General features: G+C 47.0%; 1 protein-coding gene across 9 annotated transcripts in view; it reads left to right on the top strand.

The window, feature by feature from the left end:
• Positions 1 to 19867, top strand: part of Adat1 (adenosine deaminase, tRNA-specific 1) — a 40984-nt gene that overhangs the window by 14010 nt on the left and 7107 nt on the right. For 5 of the 9 annotated variants that reach the window (XM_039098003.1, XM_006255635.5, XM_006255636.5 and 2 more), the window contains 3 exons: positions 616 to 715; positions 4728 to 4814; positions 8178 to 9924. In XM_039098003.1, the coding sequence (XP_038953931.1) occupies positions 616 to 715; positions 4728 to 4814; positions 8178 to 8313 (323 nt within the window). In that variant the 3' untranslated portion in view covers positions 8314 to 9924. Of the gene's footprint in view, positions 1 to 615; positions 716 to 4727; positions 5709 to 8177; positions 9925 to 19867 lie in introns of those variants that run through there. The other 4 variants (XM_008772535.4, XM_063278298.1, NM_001109611.2 and 1 more) reach the window with 3 other exon arrangements.

Genomic DNA, 19867 nt, shown 5'->3' with positions numbered 1-19867 from the left:
AAGAGCCAAGCTTCACACCCACCTTGAGTTTGAGGTCATAGCCAACTTTCATGCTGCTGAAATGTCACAGAATTATTTGATAACTTTTATCTTTTATTTTTATCAAGTATTTTTAATCTTTTATTTTGGCCCCAACTTTCCCAATATCCCCCCTCCCCCTCCCCCTCCCCGTCTCCCTCCCTCTCTGTCTCTCTGTCTCTGATTTTATTGGTTTGGTTTCTGTTTGGGGTTTGCTCGCACTTTTTGTAATCCGACTCCAGTTAAGTGCTGTCTGTGAAATGTTGACTCATCTTGGCTGGATCTCTTGCAGGTTACCATAGCTACACTGCACAGTAGCCATAAAATTATGTCCAGAGAGCAACATTTTCCAGCATCTCCCCCACCCTCCAGCTCTGTCATTCATTCTTCCGCTTGTGTGCCCTGAGCCTTGGGAGTGGGGATGGATGCAATTGCCCCATTCGGGGCTGGGCGCTCAGTAGATACTCTCAGCACTTTGACCAGTTCTGAATCTGTGTTAACTGCTGCCCACTGCAGAGGGAAAACCTGGGCCAAGATTGAGGGCAGCACTGACTTCTGAGTAGAGAATGTTTTAACCCAGAATTCCTCTCTTCGTAGCTATCAGCTGGAGTGCTGTTCCTCAGCAGCCTTTGGATGTCACAGCCAATGGTTTCCCACAGGGAACAACGAAGAAAGAAATCGGAAGCCCTCGGGCCAGGTACAGCTTTCTGGGGCTGGGAAGAGGCTAGCTATGAACTCACCCCTTCCTATCCAATTATGAGACTTTCATTTCCCCCAAAAGGAAACTAGGTACTCCAACCCCTGCCCCTCCCCCTCCTCCCCCTACTCCCTGGCCCTTGGAAATCCCTCATGTGCTACGTGAACTTTCTGTGCTTCTGTCTTCGGGATTCTTGGTACAAAAGTCCTTTACCACCTGGCCCTTTGTGTCCTCCTCACCTACCAAGCATGCACTTCTCCGCAGTTCACTCGCACAGTGTAGCCTGACAGGCGCATCGTTGTAACTGAGCGGCACTCCTCATCTGGCCTCTCCTCTCTTCAGCGAGGCTTTGGGGCTGTTCTGCTTCAGGCTGCTATTAGGAAGAGTGCTGGTGTGAACAACTGGGTGCCTGTTTCGTAGACTTTAGTTTCTCTTAGGGAATGTACATCGGTGGGTCACGTGGTAACCACATAGATAGCTTTTTAGGAATGAGTGGACCATTTCCTAGCAGCTATGCCATGGCGGTTCCCACGAGCCGTGGGGAGGAGCTCCAGCTGTATCCTCCCTGCCCAACAGTTGGGATCACTGTTAGGTCTGAAGAGCTGCTCCTTGCCTTGCTCTGCATCCCCAGTCACTGATAGTATGGGCAGCGTCTTCCATGTACTGGCTCACAACCATTTGTAGTCTTCTTTGGAGAGAGAACTGTTCTCATTCCTTGCACATTTTGCAATTGATTTGTTTTTATTTTTAACTTCTAAATTACATTCACATATTTTGGGGAACCATGTGGAGGTCCAAATACATTTTGTGGGATTCAGTTCTCTTCTTCCACCACGTGGGTCCCTAGGACCAAACTTAGGTCTCTGGACCAGGCTGACCTTGAACTCACAGAGATAGATCCTCCCACCTAGGTACGTGCCAGCATACCCAGCCCTTTTTCCCGTTTTCAAAAGGATGTTGTTCATTTTCCTTTATGTGTGTAGGTCTTTTTCCTTTATATATGTCTGTGCCCTGTGTGTGTGCAGTTCCCACAGAAGCTAGAAAGGGGTGCCAGAGTCCCCAGAACTAGAATTACAGTTTTGAGCCATCTTGAGAGTGCTGGGAATTGAACCAGGAGTCTCTGGAAGAGCAGCCAGTGTTCTTAACCACTGAGCCATCTATCCAGCTCCCTGTTTTTACTTTTGATGGTGCCCTTTACAGCACAAAAGTTTTCAATTTTAATGAGGTCAAATTTATGTACTTTCTCCTTTGCTTGTATAGCACTTTTGGTTCCTTATCTAAGGAATCAGAGTTGCAAGCATCTGTTTTGTTTTCTTCTGTTTCCTGCCACCCTTTGTACTTGGTTAGAGACCTGAGAGGACTGTGGGCAGGTTTCCTGCTGCACTTTGGATCTGTTTGTGACTGACTCAATCTCCTCTTTGGCCCCACTCAGCTGACATGGATTCTGGTTGCTGCTTTGCTCAAATGAGAGGAGTATTCTTTGCTTAGAGCATTTATCCTCACACTTCTAAAGCCCAACTCAACCACCACTACCTCCCATCAGGAGGTCATCCCTAGAGTCCTGTGGTGCTGCTCTCCAGCCTGTCACAGTGTGTCAGTGTTCCCTGTGTGACCTGTGGTGTGTCACAGTTTAACCCCATTGTCTGTGCGACTTGGAGGCAAGGCCAGCTACTCTGTGGGCTGCAGTGTACTTTTATCTGTTCAGTGAGAGTTCATGGATAGATGGCAGTGCCTTAGTTACTTTTCTACTGCTGTGACCAAGCACCATGACCAATGCAGCTCACAGAAGGAAACTTATAATGGAGGCTTAAGACCATCATAGGGGGGGTTGGGGATTTAGCTCAGTGGTAGAGCACTTGCCTAGCAAGCGCAAGGCCCTGGGTTCGGTCCCCAGCTCCGGAAAAAAAAAAAAAAAAGACCATCATAGTGGGAGCATGGCAGTGGGCAGGCTGAGAGCTTACATCCTTCTCTTCAAGCAGGAGGTACAGAAAGACAGATAGACAGACAGACAGAATATGAATTAGAATGCAGACTCTGCAGGGCAGCAAAACCTTGGGGATTGACAGGTCGTTTCAGACCCTGGAACCTCTTTTCCCAGGGGTGCCTAGGCAAGCACTCAGCCCCTCTCAGCTCATTTGCCAGCCGTAAGGCAAGGTGAGCCATGAGGACTGAGTGCGGTGGGTAGAGCTTGACATGGCGTTTTGCTAAAATTGATATCCCTTGTCCTGGAACACACACACACACACACACACACACACACACACACACACACACACACTCTTATTCTATTCTCTTCGCACTTCTGTTTATCCCTATAACAGAGCCTACTCTTTATGGTTTTTTAGATTGAGTCTCTCCGTCTCCCTCTCTCTACCCTTCTCCCTCCTTGTCCTAGGATGTCTTTGAACTCACAGTCCTTCTGCTCAGCCTAGCAAGTACTAGAATTGTGAACACCACTACTCGAGACTCAAACTCTAGCTTTAAATGAGGTGGTATCTGTCAGAGAAAGTCCTCTTGCCGTGTCTTTCAGAGTGTCTTGTCTTGGCCATTCTTGGATTTTAAATCTAAAGATCAATTTGAGAAAAAATGGACATCTTTCAGAATTGTCATTCAGACCAGGAACATGGAGGGCAACTACTCTAACCACTGCACCAAAGGTTCATGGGACATGGAAAGTCCTGTAACATTCCTGCCAGCTGACCAGTTTGTCGTGCTCAGATTTATAACATAGTTTTGATTACCCACTTATTTAGGACTTCTTAAGGTTTTTTTTTTATTATGTTTATTTATGTTGTGTCTGTGCTTTATATATGTGTGTGCTTGCAAACACTCATGACTCAGCATGTGTGTTAAGGTCAGAGGTCATCTTTTGAAATGGTTCTCTCCCATCATGTGGGACCCATGGATGAAACTCAGGTTGTCAGGCTTGGTGAAGTGCCTTCGCCCACTGACCCATCACACTAGCACAAAACTTAATTCTTTTTTTAAAAAAACATTTATTTTTGTTTTATGTATACGAGTGTTTGGCCTGAATATATGTCTGTGTACCACATATGTGCAGTGCCCACAAAGTCCAGAAGAGAGCGTTGGATCCATGAAACTGGAGCTACAGATAGGTGTGAGCCATTCTATGGGGCAGCAGACTGAACCTGCGTCCTTAGGAAGAGAGAAGCACATACTTTTGCTTTTTCATTATTTGTATATGTGTGTTTCTTTTTGTGGTTTTGTGCACTTAAGTGCAGGTGCCTGCAGAGGCCAGAAGGGGATGGCAGCTCCCCTGCAGCTGGAGTAACAAGGCTGTTGTGAGCCCCTAATGTGGGTGCTGGGAACCAAACTCAGGTCTTCTGCAAGGACAGCAAGTGAGCTGGGTGGTGGCGGCTCACGCCTTTAATCACAGCACTCAGGAGGCAGAGGCAGGCAGATCTCTGAGCTCAAGGCCAGTCTGGTCTACAGAGGACAGAGAGAAACCCTGTCTCAAAACAACAACACCTCCCCCCCAAAGCAAAGCAAACCAAAACAAAAACCTAATAGACTGTTCATAGTTTCTACTGATTGGGAATAAATAATGAATTTAATAGGTGGTTGTGCCTTGGGATTTGAGAGGTCAGTTATGTTATTTGGGGTTGCAGTCCCCTGAAAGCTTGAGTGAGGTTGGTAGGATTTAATTCTGAAAATGCACAGTCGTGTGGCTAACAAGTCAGTGTGACTTGCCAGCAAGGTATTTCAGTTCCTCACAGCACAGATCTCTCTAGAGAGGCAGGTGTTGGTGACCCATCCCTGTGGTCCTAACTTGGGAAACTGAGGCAGGAGGCTCTTGAATCAAGACCAGCCTGGGCAATACAGCAAGACTTTGTGTCAGGGGAGGAGAGGCTGAGGAGACAGTTTAGGTCGGGCTGCATTTCTCCTTGTGGGGTAGAGGGATGGGAGATGTGGCGCATTCACCCCTGAGCGCTGTGATGAGGCCTGGTACGAAACCAGCTGGAGGTGACCTCTACTCGCTTCTTCTGAACAGATCCCGAATCAGCAAGGTGGAACTCTTTAGATCATTCCAGAAGCTGCTGAGCTGCATTGCAGAAGACGAGCGGCCGGACTCCGTCAGGTGAGCTTGTCCATCCTTGTTCCGTCTGCAAAGGCTTCTGCTCTGGTTCTGGCTTATATCTGGGGGGACATCTGGCTGGGTGAGCGAGTGGGCACTTACCGCTTACCCCGAGAGAATGGGAACTTCCTTGTAGAGTTTGTGTCAAGGTCTTAACGAAGTTAGAGGAGAGGCTGTTCTTGCAAGTAGCACAAAAGGGTAAGAGGAAGGTTCAGTTTTAGTCTTCTTCACACATTTATTTACTTATTTTGAGATAGGATCTCACTGCCCAGGTTGGCCTGAAACTGAAACTCACAATATACACCGCTTAAGCTCAAACCCACAGCAGTCCTGCTTCCGCCTCGCAAACGCCATGTTGACAGCACTGGCCTTTGTTTCCTGTCATTTTTATCGTTTGACTGATTGGCTGACTTTGTGATGCTGGGATGGGACCCAGGGCCTCTGGCGGTAAACTCCAGGAGCACAGACTCAAATATAGTTTGATATTATCAAATTCATGGGTCCTCCTCTTTACTAACAAGAGAAATTATTAAAATAAAACTCAAATCAGTATTTACTGCAAGAATTGTCTCTGTACTCCTGGAGTCTCCTCCCCACGTCCTCCACCACACTCCTATGCATCATGCGAGCATGTACACACACTTACATACATACACACACATATACATACACACACACACATACATACATACACATACATACATACATACATACATATGCCTGGAGTCTCCTCCCCACATGCCGCTGTCCTCCACCACACTCCTATGCATCATGCGAGCATGTACACACATGTACATACATACACACACACACATACATACATACAAACACACACATACATACATACACACATACATACAAACACATACATACATACATATACACACACATACATACATATATACAAATACATACATACATATATACAAACACACACATACATACATACAGACAAACACACACACATACGTACAGACAAACACACACATACAGACAGACACACACAATAAATATAGGGACCAGAGAGATGGCTCAGAGGCTAAGAAGAGGATTGGCTGGCTACTCTTGTAGAGGACACAGGTTCAACTCCCAGTACCCACATAGTGGCTCACAACCATGTAAAACTCCGATCCCAGGGAATCTGACACCCTTTTCAGGCCTTTGAAGCACTGCATGCACATGGTACTCAGGCAAGATAAATGACCTTACCAATAAATATTACCAATAAATAGTAAGAGTAGGGGTTGGGGATTTAGCTCAGTGGTAGAGCGCTTGCCTAGGAAGCACAAGGCCCTGGGTTCGGTCCCCAGCTCCGAAAAAAAGAACAAAAAAAAAAAAATAGTAAGAGTAAAGGACAGGAGTGAGACAGGATAAAGTTGCATTGGGAGGCAGGTCTCTGTATGTCGTTGTTGTTGTAATAAAAAGAACTGGTGAACACAACTTAAGGAAGACTTCTTTGTTCACAGTTGGAGGGCACAGTCCGTAGTAGAAGGAAGATGAGGAGGTGCCTGCTTAAACTGTACCCAGAATTAGCAAGCAGAGAGAGGAGCAAGGGTGGTCAGCTCCGTTTTTCTTTTTGTTGTCTGGGACCCCAACCCCTGTGTGGTACTGCCCACATCTAGGGTGGGCCCTCCCTGAGTCAAACCTCCCTGGAAAGCAGCACCTTCATTCGTGTGCCCAGAAGTTAGTTTCCCTGGCGATTCTAACTATGAATCCAATCTAATTTACAATGAAGATTGGTTATCCCAGCCTTGATTTATTGATGGTAAGAATAGTAATATTAGCCATGTAACAGGGTCGCTGAGAAGAATATAAATAAAAATATTGCATGTAAAAGTGCTTGACACAGGCATGGCTTATACTTGGTTTTGTAACGAATTCTGTTTATAAAAATCTATGTGGAGTCTGGCTGAAGAGGTGACTCAGTGGTCAAGATCATTTGCTCCTCCTCCAGAGGACACTGGAGTTCAGGTCTCAGGCCTGCTGGCCCCTCTGTTCTAGGGGACCTAACGCCCTCTTCCCAACACCATGAGCATGTGGCACAAGCATGCTGCCCAGGCACACAGGCAAAACACTCATAGACGTAAAATAAACATTTCTAATTAAAAAATACATTCTGTGAGTGAGAAGTATGTGCTACAGAAGTATTAAAGGAAGATTTCTTCAGACATTGGCAAAGATGATAAAGAAGACTGTTCAGGGGATGCAGGGGAAGGAAACTGGGCTCAACTCCCAAGTGTAAGAACAAGTGAAAACTTTGAGTCAGGAACAGAGGGGGTTGGTCTGTGGAAAAATCTCTAAGCTGATCAAAGCTAGGCTAGGGTAATTCTTAGTAGACCTATAGTAAATAGGATTCTTGCTAAAGGTGGGCAGGGTAATGAGCTAGACAGTTAAAAAAAAAACAAACAAACAAAACTTTTCCTCCCCTTTGAGTTAGTGTCTCATGAGGCCAACTAGCCTCAAACTTCCTACGTAGCCAGGGATGGCCTTGACAGTTCCCATCCTCCTGCCTCTGCCTTCCAGGTGCCCACACCTGGTTTACTGAGTTCTGAGGACCAAAGCCAGGGCTCCATGCTGCTCAGCAAGCATCTACCTGAGCTCCACACTCAGCCCAGAGTGAAGAACTGGGTCCAGTATTGAAGGTGATGAAAGGTGAAAGCCAGACAGAGCTGCTGTTTAAAGCACACAGGAGAATTCTAGCTCAAACAGAACTTAAAAAGCCAGGGCAGAACTCAAGGCCAAGACAAGATAAGGACTCAGAGGACTTCCACCCACACTTTGGTCTTAGTCCTTATCTAGAACGCCTAGCAAATAAGAATCGCAACCACTCAAAGCGTTGGGCGTTTTTCAATAGAGAGGCTAAAGGATGTCCACTGCAGCACTGGTAGGAGAAGGTAGTGTTAACTGACCTTCTTAAAAAACAACCAAGAGGAGTTGGGGATTTGGCTCAGTGGTAGAGCGCTTGCCTAGCAAGCGCAAGGCCCTGGGTTCGGTCCCCAGCTCCAAAAAAAAAAAAAAAAAAAAAAAAAAAAACCAACCAAGAAGGTTCTAAACTTAGATCCTTTGGTGGAAACCTTAAGTCAGGGCAGGGTAGACAACTCAGTGATAGGAGGAGGACACTGTCCAGCATACATGAAACTCTGTGATCCTCAACACCACAAAGGAAAGAAAACTTTGACTGTGCAAGGCCCATACAAAGCCAGTGTTCGGTGATTCTAACCCACTCAAGCGTCTATTGATCTAACATGAATTCTCTGTGAGGAACAGGCTGCTCCCTCTGCACCTGGTCTGCTGTCTGAATGTGCCCAGTTGCTCTAAGGGCAAGCACTCCATTTAGAACTGTGCTTGATGACATGTGTGCATTAGGGTGCAGAAGCTGGACACCTATCAGGAGTACAAGGAGGCCGCGTCTGCCTACCAGGAAGCCTGGAGTGCACTCCGGAGGGTACAACCGTTTTCGTCCTGGATCAGAAACCCACCCAACTACCACCAATTTAAATGACCCGCTGGTATCAGGACCCTTCACAGTATTTGCCCCTCCCTCCATGCTGAGCAAACCTCTGCTTTTCTGTTGGTTAAACCCCAAGGAGAAAGAGATGCCTTCTCCGAGAGCGCTGCCCCTCTTTGGTGTCATAAATGGAACCCAGAACCTCATCAGACCGCAGCAGCTCCCTGCTAAGTAGCCTCAGAAACGACCTTGGTATCGGCCTTCAGCTGTGTCTGATTGGTTCGGAACACACGGCATCAGAGTTTGGAACGTGATGCTTTCAGAGTGATCTGCAGCAGCTCTGCTTTAATCTTCTTACATTGATTCTGCAAGTGTGCATTGGGCTGAAATCATCTCAGAATGATGGGAACTCCACAGCCTTTCATCCTGCGGTTGAGAATGTGTCTCAGATTCCCAGCCGCCCTTTGAGAACCATCATTCCCAGTCCTCAGCCACCAGATGTGGTTGAAGTTAACTTTACCTCAGGCTCAGCACAGGGCTAGCCTTGGAAAGCTCTGTTCTCAGTCAACTTTACCTCAGGCTCAGCACAGGGCTAGCCTTGGAAAGCTCTGTTCTCAGTTACCAAGAAAGGTCTGTTTGTTTGTAGCCTACACTGTCCTTGGCTTTCAGTCCTTCCAAGTACCAAGATTATAGGCATAAACCGCCATCATAGCTAGCACAAGATAGTCTCTATGTCTCTGTCTCTGTCTCCTCCTCCTCCCCCTATCCCCACCTTTTACTTGAGACAAGGCTGGCCTTGAACTCAACAAGCAGCCAAGGATGACCTTGGGCTCTGATCTTTTCATCTCTGACTCCTAATGTAACACCGTACTTTGCTTCCAAGATTTTCTTCTGACCAGTGTTGTGAGGGCCACCATAATCTTGTAACTGCCAGTAGCCACCATCTTTTCCTGCCACACAGAGACAGCCAGTGGAGAATGAAGGTGGCAAAGAAGAAAATGGCCAGAATAGCCAAAGCCTGGGGACCCAGCTTGCACCCAAACTACAAGAGACAAAGGCCTGGTTTGATTGTCTTTAGCTATTTATGGGGCCCACACATGCTGTGGTGTGTGTGTGTGGTAAGCACCTGTATCAGCTGAGCAGTCCTACCAGGTGCCTGCTGCTTAGATCAGATTGTTTTCTTGTTAACTCAGTTCCCAAATGCCTTAATTTCCTACAGCATCAGCAAAAGACCTAGGAACTAACCCTATTTAACTCTCACCTAAGAGCGCGCACCTTATTCCCACCGTGACTAACTGGCTGGAAATAGAAGCTCTGCTTCTACTCAGTGTCACTGTGTTTCATAGTGCTGTGTGTGCTGTGCTGTGCTGTGCTGTGCTGTGTGTGCTGTGCTGTGCTGTGCTGTACTGTGCTGTACTGTGCTGTGCTGTGCTGTGTGCGCTGGGCTTTATTTTGGTTTGGTTTTCCAGAAAGGGTTTGTTTGTAGCCCTGGCTGCCCTGGAACTCACTTTGTAGACCAGGCTGGCCTCAAACTCAGAGATCTGCCTGCCTCTGTCTCCTGAGTGCTGGGATAAAAGGTGTGTGCCACCATGCGGGGTTCTTTTATGAGATTTTTATATCATAAAGACTTGAATAAAATGTGAAGGAGTAACTTTTATAACTATTTATTTGCTTGTTTGTTTGTTTATTTTATATCCCAACTGCAGTTTCCCCTCCTCACCCCCCCCCAGTCCCTCCTCTCCACCTCCCTTTCTCCCCAGCCGCACCCACTCCTTCATTTCTCTTCAGAAAAGGGCAGGCCTCCAATGGATATCAAGCAACCATGGCTTATCAAGGTGCAGTAAGACAGGCACTTCCTCTCCTAGTAAGGGTTGACAAGGCAACCCAGTAAGAGGAAAGGGTCTCAGAGTATACATTTTTACTCCAAAGTTATAATCTGTCAAATTTACTCACACCCAAAACACCTAAAACCCTTGGACACTGCCATATGGGTAGAAAGCACTGGAGGCTGCTTCACCTTGAGCTGCACTTACTGCTCAAGAGCTAATGGTGGTATTTAGACACCCAGCAGCCTGCATCCTGTTTTATGCTCTTTTCCCCCCCCACCCGGAGCTGAGGACCGAACCCAGGGCCTTGCGCTTACTAGGCAAGTGCTCTACCACTGAGCTAAATCCCCAACCCCTGTTTTATGCTCTTAAAACCCAAGTTTACCAGCTGGAGAGATGGCTCAGTGGTTAAGAGCACTAGCTGCTCTTGCAGAGGTCCTGAGTTCAATTCCCAGCAACCACATGGTGACTCACAGCCATCTGTAATAAGATCTGATGCCCTCTTCTGGTGTGTCTGAAGACAGCTACAGTGTACTTATATATAACTAATAAATAAATGTTAATAAAAAGAAAAAACCAAGTTTACACTGGAGGGAGGGGGGTTACCTTTAATCTCAGCACCTGGAGTTCTGTCAGAGACAGAAAAGTTTAGAATTCTATGTATGCCATAAAATCACATCTCTGTAATACTGGCAAGTGCTTGTTTGCTCTCAAACTGTCATAAAACCTATGCTGCCCTTGAACTCCTTTAGCTTCCTAAAATCCCCAGCCAGAAAGTATCCTCTCCATAAGTTACCCTGTCTGGGCCCAGTCACCAGCAACGTTATCCAGTCTGAGCCTTAGGCCAAAGCCGTGAGCCTCAAAAGCCAAAGTGGTTCCCACTGTTATTTGACTGTGTCCCTCTTGTGGTCCTCTCCAGGCTCTGGCTGCAGCAAACCTGTTTACTTGGGTGAAGTCAGAGACTATGAGGACGTTCATGCATGTCCCCCAATACCCACCCAACCCACTCACTGGTGCCCATAGACCAAACCCAGAAACAGGACAAGCAGCAGGACAGTTCTCCCTGATCATCAGAGAGACTAAGAAGGGCCTTACATGTGGTAGTCATGCACAACCACCAGCTACATCCCTCTCAGGGTTCTTTAATTCATGGGGAGGAGTTTGTATTTAAACTGTAGAAAAACTAGAAGCCTCTCAGAAGTGAAGCTGCACAGGAAATGGGACAGCAGCTCTACCCATAATTCCATACAATTGTGTCTTCAATTAAAGAAAAATCACCCAGATTTGGCTCTGGAGGGAAATTACATTCACCTGTGTTCCTAAATAGGGTCTAATGTTATGACCCTGTGTGTGTGTGTGTGTGTGTGTGTGTGTGTGTGTGTGTGTGTGTGTGTAAGTTTTCCTCAGAACTTTTAGAACTTAGTTTGATTCAGTTATACGTGTGTACATGTGTGTTCATATAGTTCTTCCTTCAGGATGGAGGAATGCCATGTTAAATGCCATGTTTTATGGATTCCCCAGGGCCAAGCGTGAGCTCACTGTGGAGAAAATGGGCTGCCCTGGATGCCAGTGCCTTGCTGGAGAAATGCAGGCCCTGTCTGATTTGCTTGTCTGTGGCCGCTGGAAAGTTGCCCCAACCCAGACCTTGACATTTTTGGCCTAAGGACAAGTTCCAAAGCCAGAGTTTTCCGGTTTGTTTCTAAACACCAGCTCTTTTAGGCTAGTTAAGTTTTCAAGTGCCACTTGTCTCCGGTGCTGGTGAGAAAGCCAGAGCTGTTGGGAGCCCCCTGGCTGCACAAAGGTCACAGAAGTAGGAAACAGCCTCCAACAGAAACAGAACGTGTGCGCGAGCAGTGTTGCCGCATGCCTTTAATCCCAGCAGATTAGAGTTGAAACCCAGTTCTCTGAGGTGAAGGCCAGCATGTTCTACAGAGCTAGTGCCAGGACATCCTGGACATCTTGAGAAACGAAAGAAAAAGCAAAAACCTGAAACAAACTAACTGTGTCTATAACTGGACCAACATGTTTTTCCCTGTAAAGCCACCCAAGTAGATCTGAAATGATTTGCAGGTCCGTCCTGTAGCCCAAAGGCCAGAGGGAAATCAGTCAGACTCAGAGCTGCTAAATAAGCAGCCTTTGAATTCGTTTCTGTTAACGGGGACAGTGAGTAGGATGCAGCCTTTGTTAACACATGCAAGTCACTACTTTCAATTTCCAGCACTGGAAAAAACAAAACCTCTCGTGGCCCATTTGTTTGTTTGGTGACGTTCTGGGCTGACGCCCCAACTGGCCTCCAACTTGTGATGTTCCCAGCCTAGTTTTCCAAAGCTGCTATTAGAGATGGGCGCTGCCATGCCCGGCCAACAGTCTGTGCTTTAATTAGGGTATTAAATAGAGAAATGCAGGTCTTGTGGAAGTTTATGAAGGTCTACAGTTATTTTCTGTGCCCCTTTTTCTGTAATTATACCTCAGTTTAGATTTGTGATAGGAAAAAGTCCTTATCACTTGGGAGCAGAATAAACTTGATTAAAGCAGCCATGGGTGCAATCACGTGACCACACCAACTCTGCCAGCAACATCCAGTTGTGTGCCGGGAACATATTTAACTTTTGACTTCTGACCTCCATTCTGTTCCACAAAAGAAAGTCCCAACACTTAGGATGCTCAAGTGTTTTCAAGTGTAGGGTAGGCTTTCTGGGGTTTGTTTGTTTGTTTGTTTTAAATTGTGTGCTGGGAATCAAAGTCAGCATCTTTCATATGCTAAGCAAGTACTCCCCCTGAGCTCTTTGCCCAGCCCCACTTTCAAGCAATTCTTACTGGGTGGGGTGAGGTAGTACTTACCTTAAGGGAGGCAGAGGCAGGCAGACCTCTGAGTTCAAGGCCAGCCAGTGCTAAGTAGTAAGACCCAGGCTCAAAGCACAAACAAAAGGCAAAAGAAACCTCTTAATTGCCTAACTAAAGCACTGGGGAATTTCCTCGGTGTACTGACTCTATGACCTGAGTCTGGGCACGGTGACGTTAGTGATGGGGGAAGGGAAGGGGAAACGTTTGTATTAATCTAGCACCCTGGGGACTCTGGTTTGGATCTGCCCTCCTCCAGATGAGTCAGCAAGGGTTAAGAACCAACATTTCCAGTCAATTCTGTTTGGCACTGCTTTGTGGTGTCCTACTGTGGCAGAGCCTCTGGGGGGAAAGGCAGAGGCAGAAAATCCCTCCAAGTAGAAACCCAAACTGCCAAATGTCGCTCTCAAGCACATGTTCCTCGGAACTGGCCCCATTCCTAAGGGAAGAGCTCACAATGGGAACAGTGGTGCCCGTTCGTCCAGGCAGCTGAGAGAATGAAAAGCGCATTGAGCCCTGCGGTGTCTCCAAGGAGAGGCATGGCGGGCCCCTCAGCCGAGAAACTACCCTGGCAACTGGGCGGGATCCCAGAGCCCTTTCCCAGATCTGTCTTCTGTTCGACAGCAGGCCGACAGCAGGCCCGTGTGGGCCTGTGGGAACTGCTGAGAACGTGTACCAGCAACTCGCCCTCACCAACAATAGATGCAGGCTCAGCTGGTCGCCATTGGCCTTGAATTGGGTTTTGTTGAGAAAGAAGAGTGGGCTTCTTGAAGTCTTAGGGCCCTGCTCCTTCCAGATATTTATATTCTTCCTCCTGTACAAGGTTTCAGCAACTTCCTGGTTTGGGTTTTATTTTTTGCGTCTTGTGGGGCTATTTTGACCTCTGAGAAATTACCTTCCCACTGGTATTTTCCTGCAGTAATAATGTTGTTCAGCTAACTCAGTGCCGTCAGGAATAGCTCTCTATAGAAGTTCAGTAACTCCTGCATTGAGAGACTGGCAGGCAGAGGGTGAAGGGAGTCTGTGAGAGAAGAGAGCTCTGCTGGGAACATTCATATTACCTTCCAAACTCCACTTGAAAGCCCAGCCCTGCCTTGCTCTGTCTCTTCTTCTGCAGTTCTTTGGTTGAGATCCTAACTCCCCATATGACGGTGGTAACATGTGACAGAATCTTTGAGGGCGATCAGGCAGAGCCCTCGGGAATGGGACTGGTGCTGTTATAAAGGATGCTCAGAGGCCGGTGTGATGCTAACTGCCTTAACAGCACTCTGAGGCAAAGGCAGGGGGACCTCCAGGGCCTGCCCCCTATTCAAGGGCAGCCTGAGTCAGACAGGGTTCTGTCTCGATAAAATCAATGAGTACTCCAGAAAGATCCCGCCATTTTAGAATGTAGTTAGAAGATGGCCATCGAGAAGCAAGGATTGTGCTTCGCTAATTAATCTGTTAATTAACCCACATGTTAAATAATTAACCCATATATTAATCTGTTCTTCCTGGCTTCCAGACATACAAGGGATCAATCTCTTGTTTATGAAGCACCTGCCTTACCATATTTAGAATAAAAACCAACCAGATTACAATAAGGGCCATGACTAGGGGTGGTGGCTCACACTTTTAACACCAGCCCCCAGGAAACAGGAGCAGGCAGATCTCTGATATAAAGGCCAGCCTGGTCTACAGAGCAAGTTCAGGACAGCCAGGGCTACACAGAGAAACCCTGTCTCAAACAATAGATAGCCACGTGAGTTAGTTTTTTGCTCGAAATACTTCAGCAGAATTCTAAAACAAGGGAGTATAAAACTGGCGTGAGGCTCGCAAACCCAATTTTCAAGAAAGCAGAACTCACATTATCCCCGCTGACTCCGTGTAAGATCCTAAGAAACATACGCATGTTTCTGTGGGACATGTATAAGGGCAGGCCTCCTTAACCTCTGACCTAGCAGAACACCAGTGGGCCTGGCACTAGATTAGAGTTGAATGTGGCCCCAGGATGTAGTAGTGGCCCAGGTTCCAGGGAAGATTAGAAATCGTTCTGAGTGTCCATATCCTCGCCCACTGGCATCAGATCTGTGAGGACGAAATGCAGTCATACACAGCACAGGTTTGAGCAGTGCTGTCTCCTGCACAGACAGTGACTTGTGCATGGGACCTTCCAGTCTGGGTCTGCCCCTCAGCTCAGAAGCAACTGTATCCAGTCTGCTGTCTAGACTTACAGAGCTTTCCCACCAAACCTAAAAGCTTCCCCTCAGTGGAAGCCTACCGGATAAATCTGGCTGTGGAGGCAGGTGCACTTGTGCTGGTGGGCACTGCTCGGCCCACGTCTGCTTCGCTCGAGGTCCCAAAGAGAAGGACTGAAGCCGCTGATCACAGGGTACACGTAACCTCCTAATTAACTCTGTGGCTTTGCCTCCAAGCCACCCACAAGGCTTTGTCAGTTTCTTTCTCCTTGAGAAGCAGGAGAATTGGCTGCACTTTTTAAACCTTTCTATGGCTCAGTGCTATGTAGAATCTTTATAGGAGCATCTTCCCCATTGATTTATTTATTCACTTTACAACCTGATCCCCGCCCCCTCCCGCCTCCCAGTCCCACCCTCACTCCTCTTCCCCCAGTAAGAGCATTTCTATTGGCTGCTTCCAAATGCTGCTCGGAAAGAAATCCTCTGAGAGCAGGGATGGGAACAGAAGAGATGCGGGTAGAGCGCTCTCTGCATCCAAGGTTTCAGAGTAGAGGATTTGGGAAGATGCATTCTCTTCTCATGATGCTCCTTAGCTCTAGGAAGATGACCATGGACTCCACAGAGAACACAGAGCACAGGGGGAGGGAGGTGACTGGGATGGGAGCCAGCGCCCAACCTGAGAGAAGGACACAGTGACCTTCTGTGTTCTAGGGTACCAGAGTTCCGGGACGATTGGGGATTAGCAAGAGGCACATAGGGGAACAGTTTTGAGGGGAGGCATGTGAGGAAGAGGACATTGTATGTAAGGGTAGAGATGAAGACAGCACATGACAGAGCCCAGGGGAGCTGGGAGGACGCTGACCATGCATTTGGGTCATAAGCGAGGATGTCCTGCAAGGAGAATGGTTTTAATCTGCCAACTCAGTGCTTTGGAGACGTGAGGTCATGGGACTGTCCTCTGCAACAAAGACCTACAGGACCGAGACGATAGCCAGGAGGCCATGATTTTAGGGGGTTGGGGTGGGGGTGGCATACAGCAGTAATTGGAAGACAATTAGTGAGGCACAAACAGTGGTGGCTTGGGGGAATTGACAAGCTCACTGAGAAAGACTCCAAGTTGGTGCGTCAGTGTTCAGTACAGTAGTGTCCAGAGAAGCAGGTGGTGAGACCAACCTCAGTGTCCGGTTTTTTTTAAAGATCTATTTATTGTATATGAGTACACTGTAGCCGTCTTCAGACACACCAGAAGAGGGCATCGAATCTCATTACAGATGGTTGTGAGCCACCATGTGGTTGCTGGGATTTGAACTCAGGACCTTTGGAAGAGCAGTCGGTGCTCTTAACCACTGACCCATCTCTCCAGCCCCCAGTGTCCATTTTCTTAAGCCGTTAAAAAAACAACAACAGCCTTCTATCATCTGCAGGGACTAATCATAATAAATTAGTTCAGTGTTTCTTCATCTGTGGGCCCTGGGTGGTCTATAGATCTGACAAATCATATACCTATGTGCAGAAGGCAAAGTAGAGTCAAAGCTTAGAGAACAAAGACTATAGTGGAGCGGTAGGAGAGAACGGGGTTGGTGGGACACTCAGAGTCCTTCATATACTTGCATAATAAAATAGCCTTATTTAATCCGATGAAATGAAACATTTCATCAGTTCAGGTTTATGGCCTGAGCCCATAGAGTACTTGCCAGCCAAACATGAGGACTTGAGTTCAGCCTCCAGAACCCACATAAAAAGCCAAGAATGAAGGGGCTGGGGATTTAGCTCAGTGGTAGAGCGCTTACCTAGGAATCGCAAGGCCCTGGGTTCGGTCCCCAGCTCCGAAAAAAAAAAAAAGAACCAAAAAAAAAAAAAAAAAAAAAAGCCAAGAATGATAAAGTTAGGTGCAAACCACAGCAGCAAGGGGGTTGGGGGGGAGGGGAGGAGCTGGACTTACTGGCCAGCAGGCAAAGCCTAAGGGGCCAGCCCGGATCCCAGTGAAACACCCTGCCTCAAAAACTAGGTGACAGCTCCTGAGAAACACCCAAAGGGGACCCTTGGCCTCCATACGTACACACGCATGTACGCACACATACACACCTCTGCATGTATGTACACAAAACGTAACACATTTACCAAGCAAGCAGGGTTGCTAGAATTTCAGGCATGCACCATGGACAGCCAGCCTCTGTGCTGTTCATGTTGTAAACGTGGTCAGTTTCTCTTGTTCTACTCTGTATCACACCACATCCTTGGGTTGTTTTGTTCTCAAGACCCCAGACTGACCTCAGACTCATACCCATCTCAGCCTTGGAGTGCTGAGTTAGTTCTCTTAATTACTGCTACTGATGCTGGTGTGTTTACTGGACCTGGTCTCCCCTGCGTCTTTCTTACATTCCTTGTTATTCTTGGCCTTTCTTGGGACTTTAACTAAAGTGGTATCAATGACTCATGGTCTGGATGTCACATGTATCTTTATAATACTCAGATGTACGACACTGTATCCTTCAATCCAGCTCTGCTCGTGCCTCCTTCCAATGCTGTCTTGCTCACTTTTCTCCCCTAATGTCTTGGGAGTCTGCGTTAAATTTATTTCTAAATGCTTCTGGATTTTGCTCCTGCCAGCAATAAAACATTGTCTCTGGTTTGCTATAGCTGGTACATAAGAACATCAGAATCTGTAACTGGGCTGGGGTAGGCCCATGGCAGAGGGCCTGTGAAGCAAGTTTGAGGCCCTGGGTTTGCTCCCAGCACCACACACACAAATGAGCTGCTGTTCAGTAGTCACGTTCTACTTGGTTTCAATTTTCATAGCTCTTGATATTCAAAATATTTTAAAAAAAGCTTTAGGTTTTTTTTTTTAAGATTTTATTTATTTTATGTGTATGAGTACACTGTAGCTGTCTTCAGACACACCAGAAGAGGGCATCAGATCCCATTACAGATGGTTGTGAGCCACCATGTGGTTGCTGGGAATTGAACTCAGGAAGAGCACTGATCCATCTCTCCAGCCCTATTTAGGTTTTATTTTATTTTCTGATTTTTATATGAAGTGGGGAATGCTTCCCAGACTCCCTAGCATGGTCGTGGTGAGCTGTTTTTCTAGCTTTATTGTGTGGGCTGCCAAGCTCTGCATTGCATCCAACATCTCGTTTATCATCTTTCTTTTTTTTTTTTTTCAGAGCTGGGGACCGAACCCAGGGCCTTGTTCTTGCTAGGCAAGCGCTCTAACACTGAGCTAAATCCCCAACCCCAACCCCCATCTTCCTTTTTTTCTATTAGGTTCCTCCCTCTCTCTCTCTCTCTCTCTCTCTCTGTAGATCAACTCATGGCAGTTCTGCCTCAGTCTGAGTGCTGGGAGTTTTGGTGTCAATGTTTTGGGTTTTTTTTTTTTAATCTTTCATTTATTTACTTTGTTTCACACATGTATACAATGTATCCACCTCCTCGACTTGCCCATACACACTTTTCATTATTTTCTTTTTGAAAACTTTTTGGGTATAAATGTTTTGCCTACATATATGTATGGGCACATCATGGGTACCTGAGACCAGAGGTCGTTGGATACCCCAGAACTGGAGTTACAGATGGCTCTGTGCCATCTTGTGGTTGCTGGGACCCAAGCCCAGATCTGAAAGAGCAGTTGATGTTCTTAAACACTGAGCTGAGCAAACTCCCCAGCATTTCCCGATTGCATTGATTTTTCTATCAGAACAATACTGAATAGGAGTGACTGCAAAGTTTGTTTTTTTTTTTTTTACTGTAGGAATTTAGGGCTTCTTGAGGCCATCTACATCTCAGTTGTATCCCCAGAACTATTTAAAAACTAATTTCGGGCTGGAGAGATGGCTCAGCCATTAAGAGCACTGGTTGCTCTTCCAGAGGTCCCGAGTTCAATTCCCAGCAGCCAACCACATGGTGGCTCACAACCATCTGTAATGAGATCTGATGCCCTCTTCTGGTGTGTCTGAAGACAGCTACAGTGTGCTCACAAAAGGATGTAGCTAAATTGGAAGAGTGCTTGCCCAATGTGCAAGCCGTGGGCTCCATCCCCTGCAAGTCACAAAACCCACTGTGATAGTACTGGCTTCTGATCCCAGCACGCAGGATGGGAAGGTCAGAGTTCTAGGTAGTCCTTGGCTACTTAGTAAGCTAGGAACCAACCTGGGATATGAGACTGCCTTTAAGAAATCTACAGCTGCTTTCTTGCTCTCTCTCTCTTCCCCCTTTGTCCCTTCTCTTCCCATTCCCCTCCCTCATCTCCACGTGCTCATGGCCACCTCTAATCCTCTATTTCTCTAACCCCTACCCCTGCCCTACTACCCTCTTAAGTCTTCTCCCCATGCCCTGAATAAACTCTATTCTATACTTTAAAAAAAATCCAGTCAGCTTCTGTGACACTTGCCTTTGGAGATTTTTTCTTGCTATTTCTTCTCAGGTACATTTGTGGGTTTGTGGTTAGGAACAGAAATAGATGAAATGGAATGCTACCCCTCTTTGTTCTCTTCCGATGGAGACTCACCATTCCTGCCTAGCTGTCCCCATCCCAAGAAGCACTGTTTGTGGCCCAAGGTCAGAGTCCTTCAAGGGACTTTTGTTTTGAGAAATGGTCTGTTGCTCCAACTTGGCCTCAATCCCCCTGCCTCAGCCTCCCAAGAAGCTGAGCCCAAGCCCACAAGCTGTGGCAGTGCACCTTGCTCTTCCAAGGACAGGAACGGACGGACGGACAGACAGACAGAGACACACAGGGGTTCCTCTCTATGGCTCTGGATGCCCTGC

The sequence above is a fragment of the Rattus norvegicus genome, chromosome 19 (assembly GCF_036323735.1).
Source record: "Rattus norvegicus strain BN/NHsdMcwi chromosome 19, GRCr8, whole genome shotgun sequence".
In the NCBI taxonomy this organism is placed as follows: Eukaryota; Metazoa; Chordata; class Mammalia; order Rodentia; family Muridae; genus Rattus; species Rattus norvegicus.
This window is presented reverse-complemented; position numbering and strand designations above follow the sequence as displayed.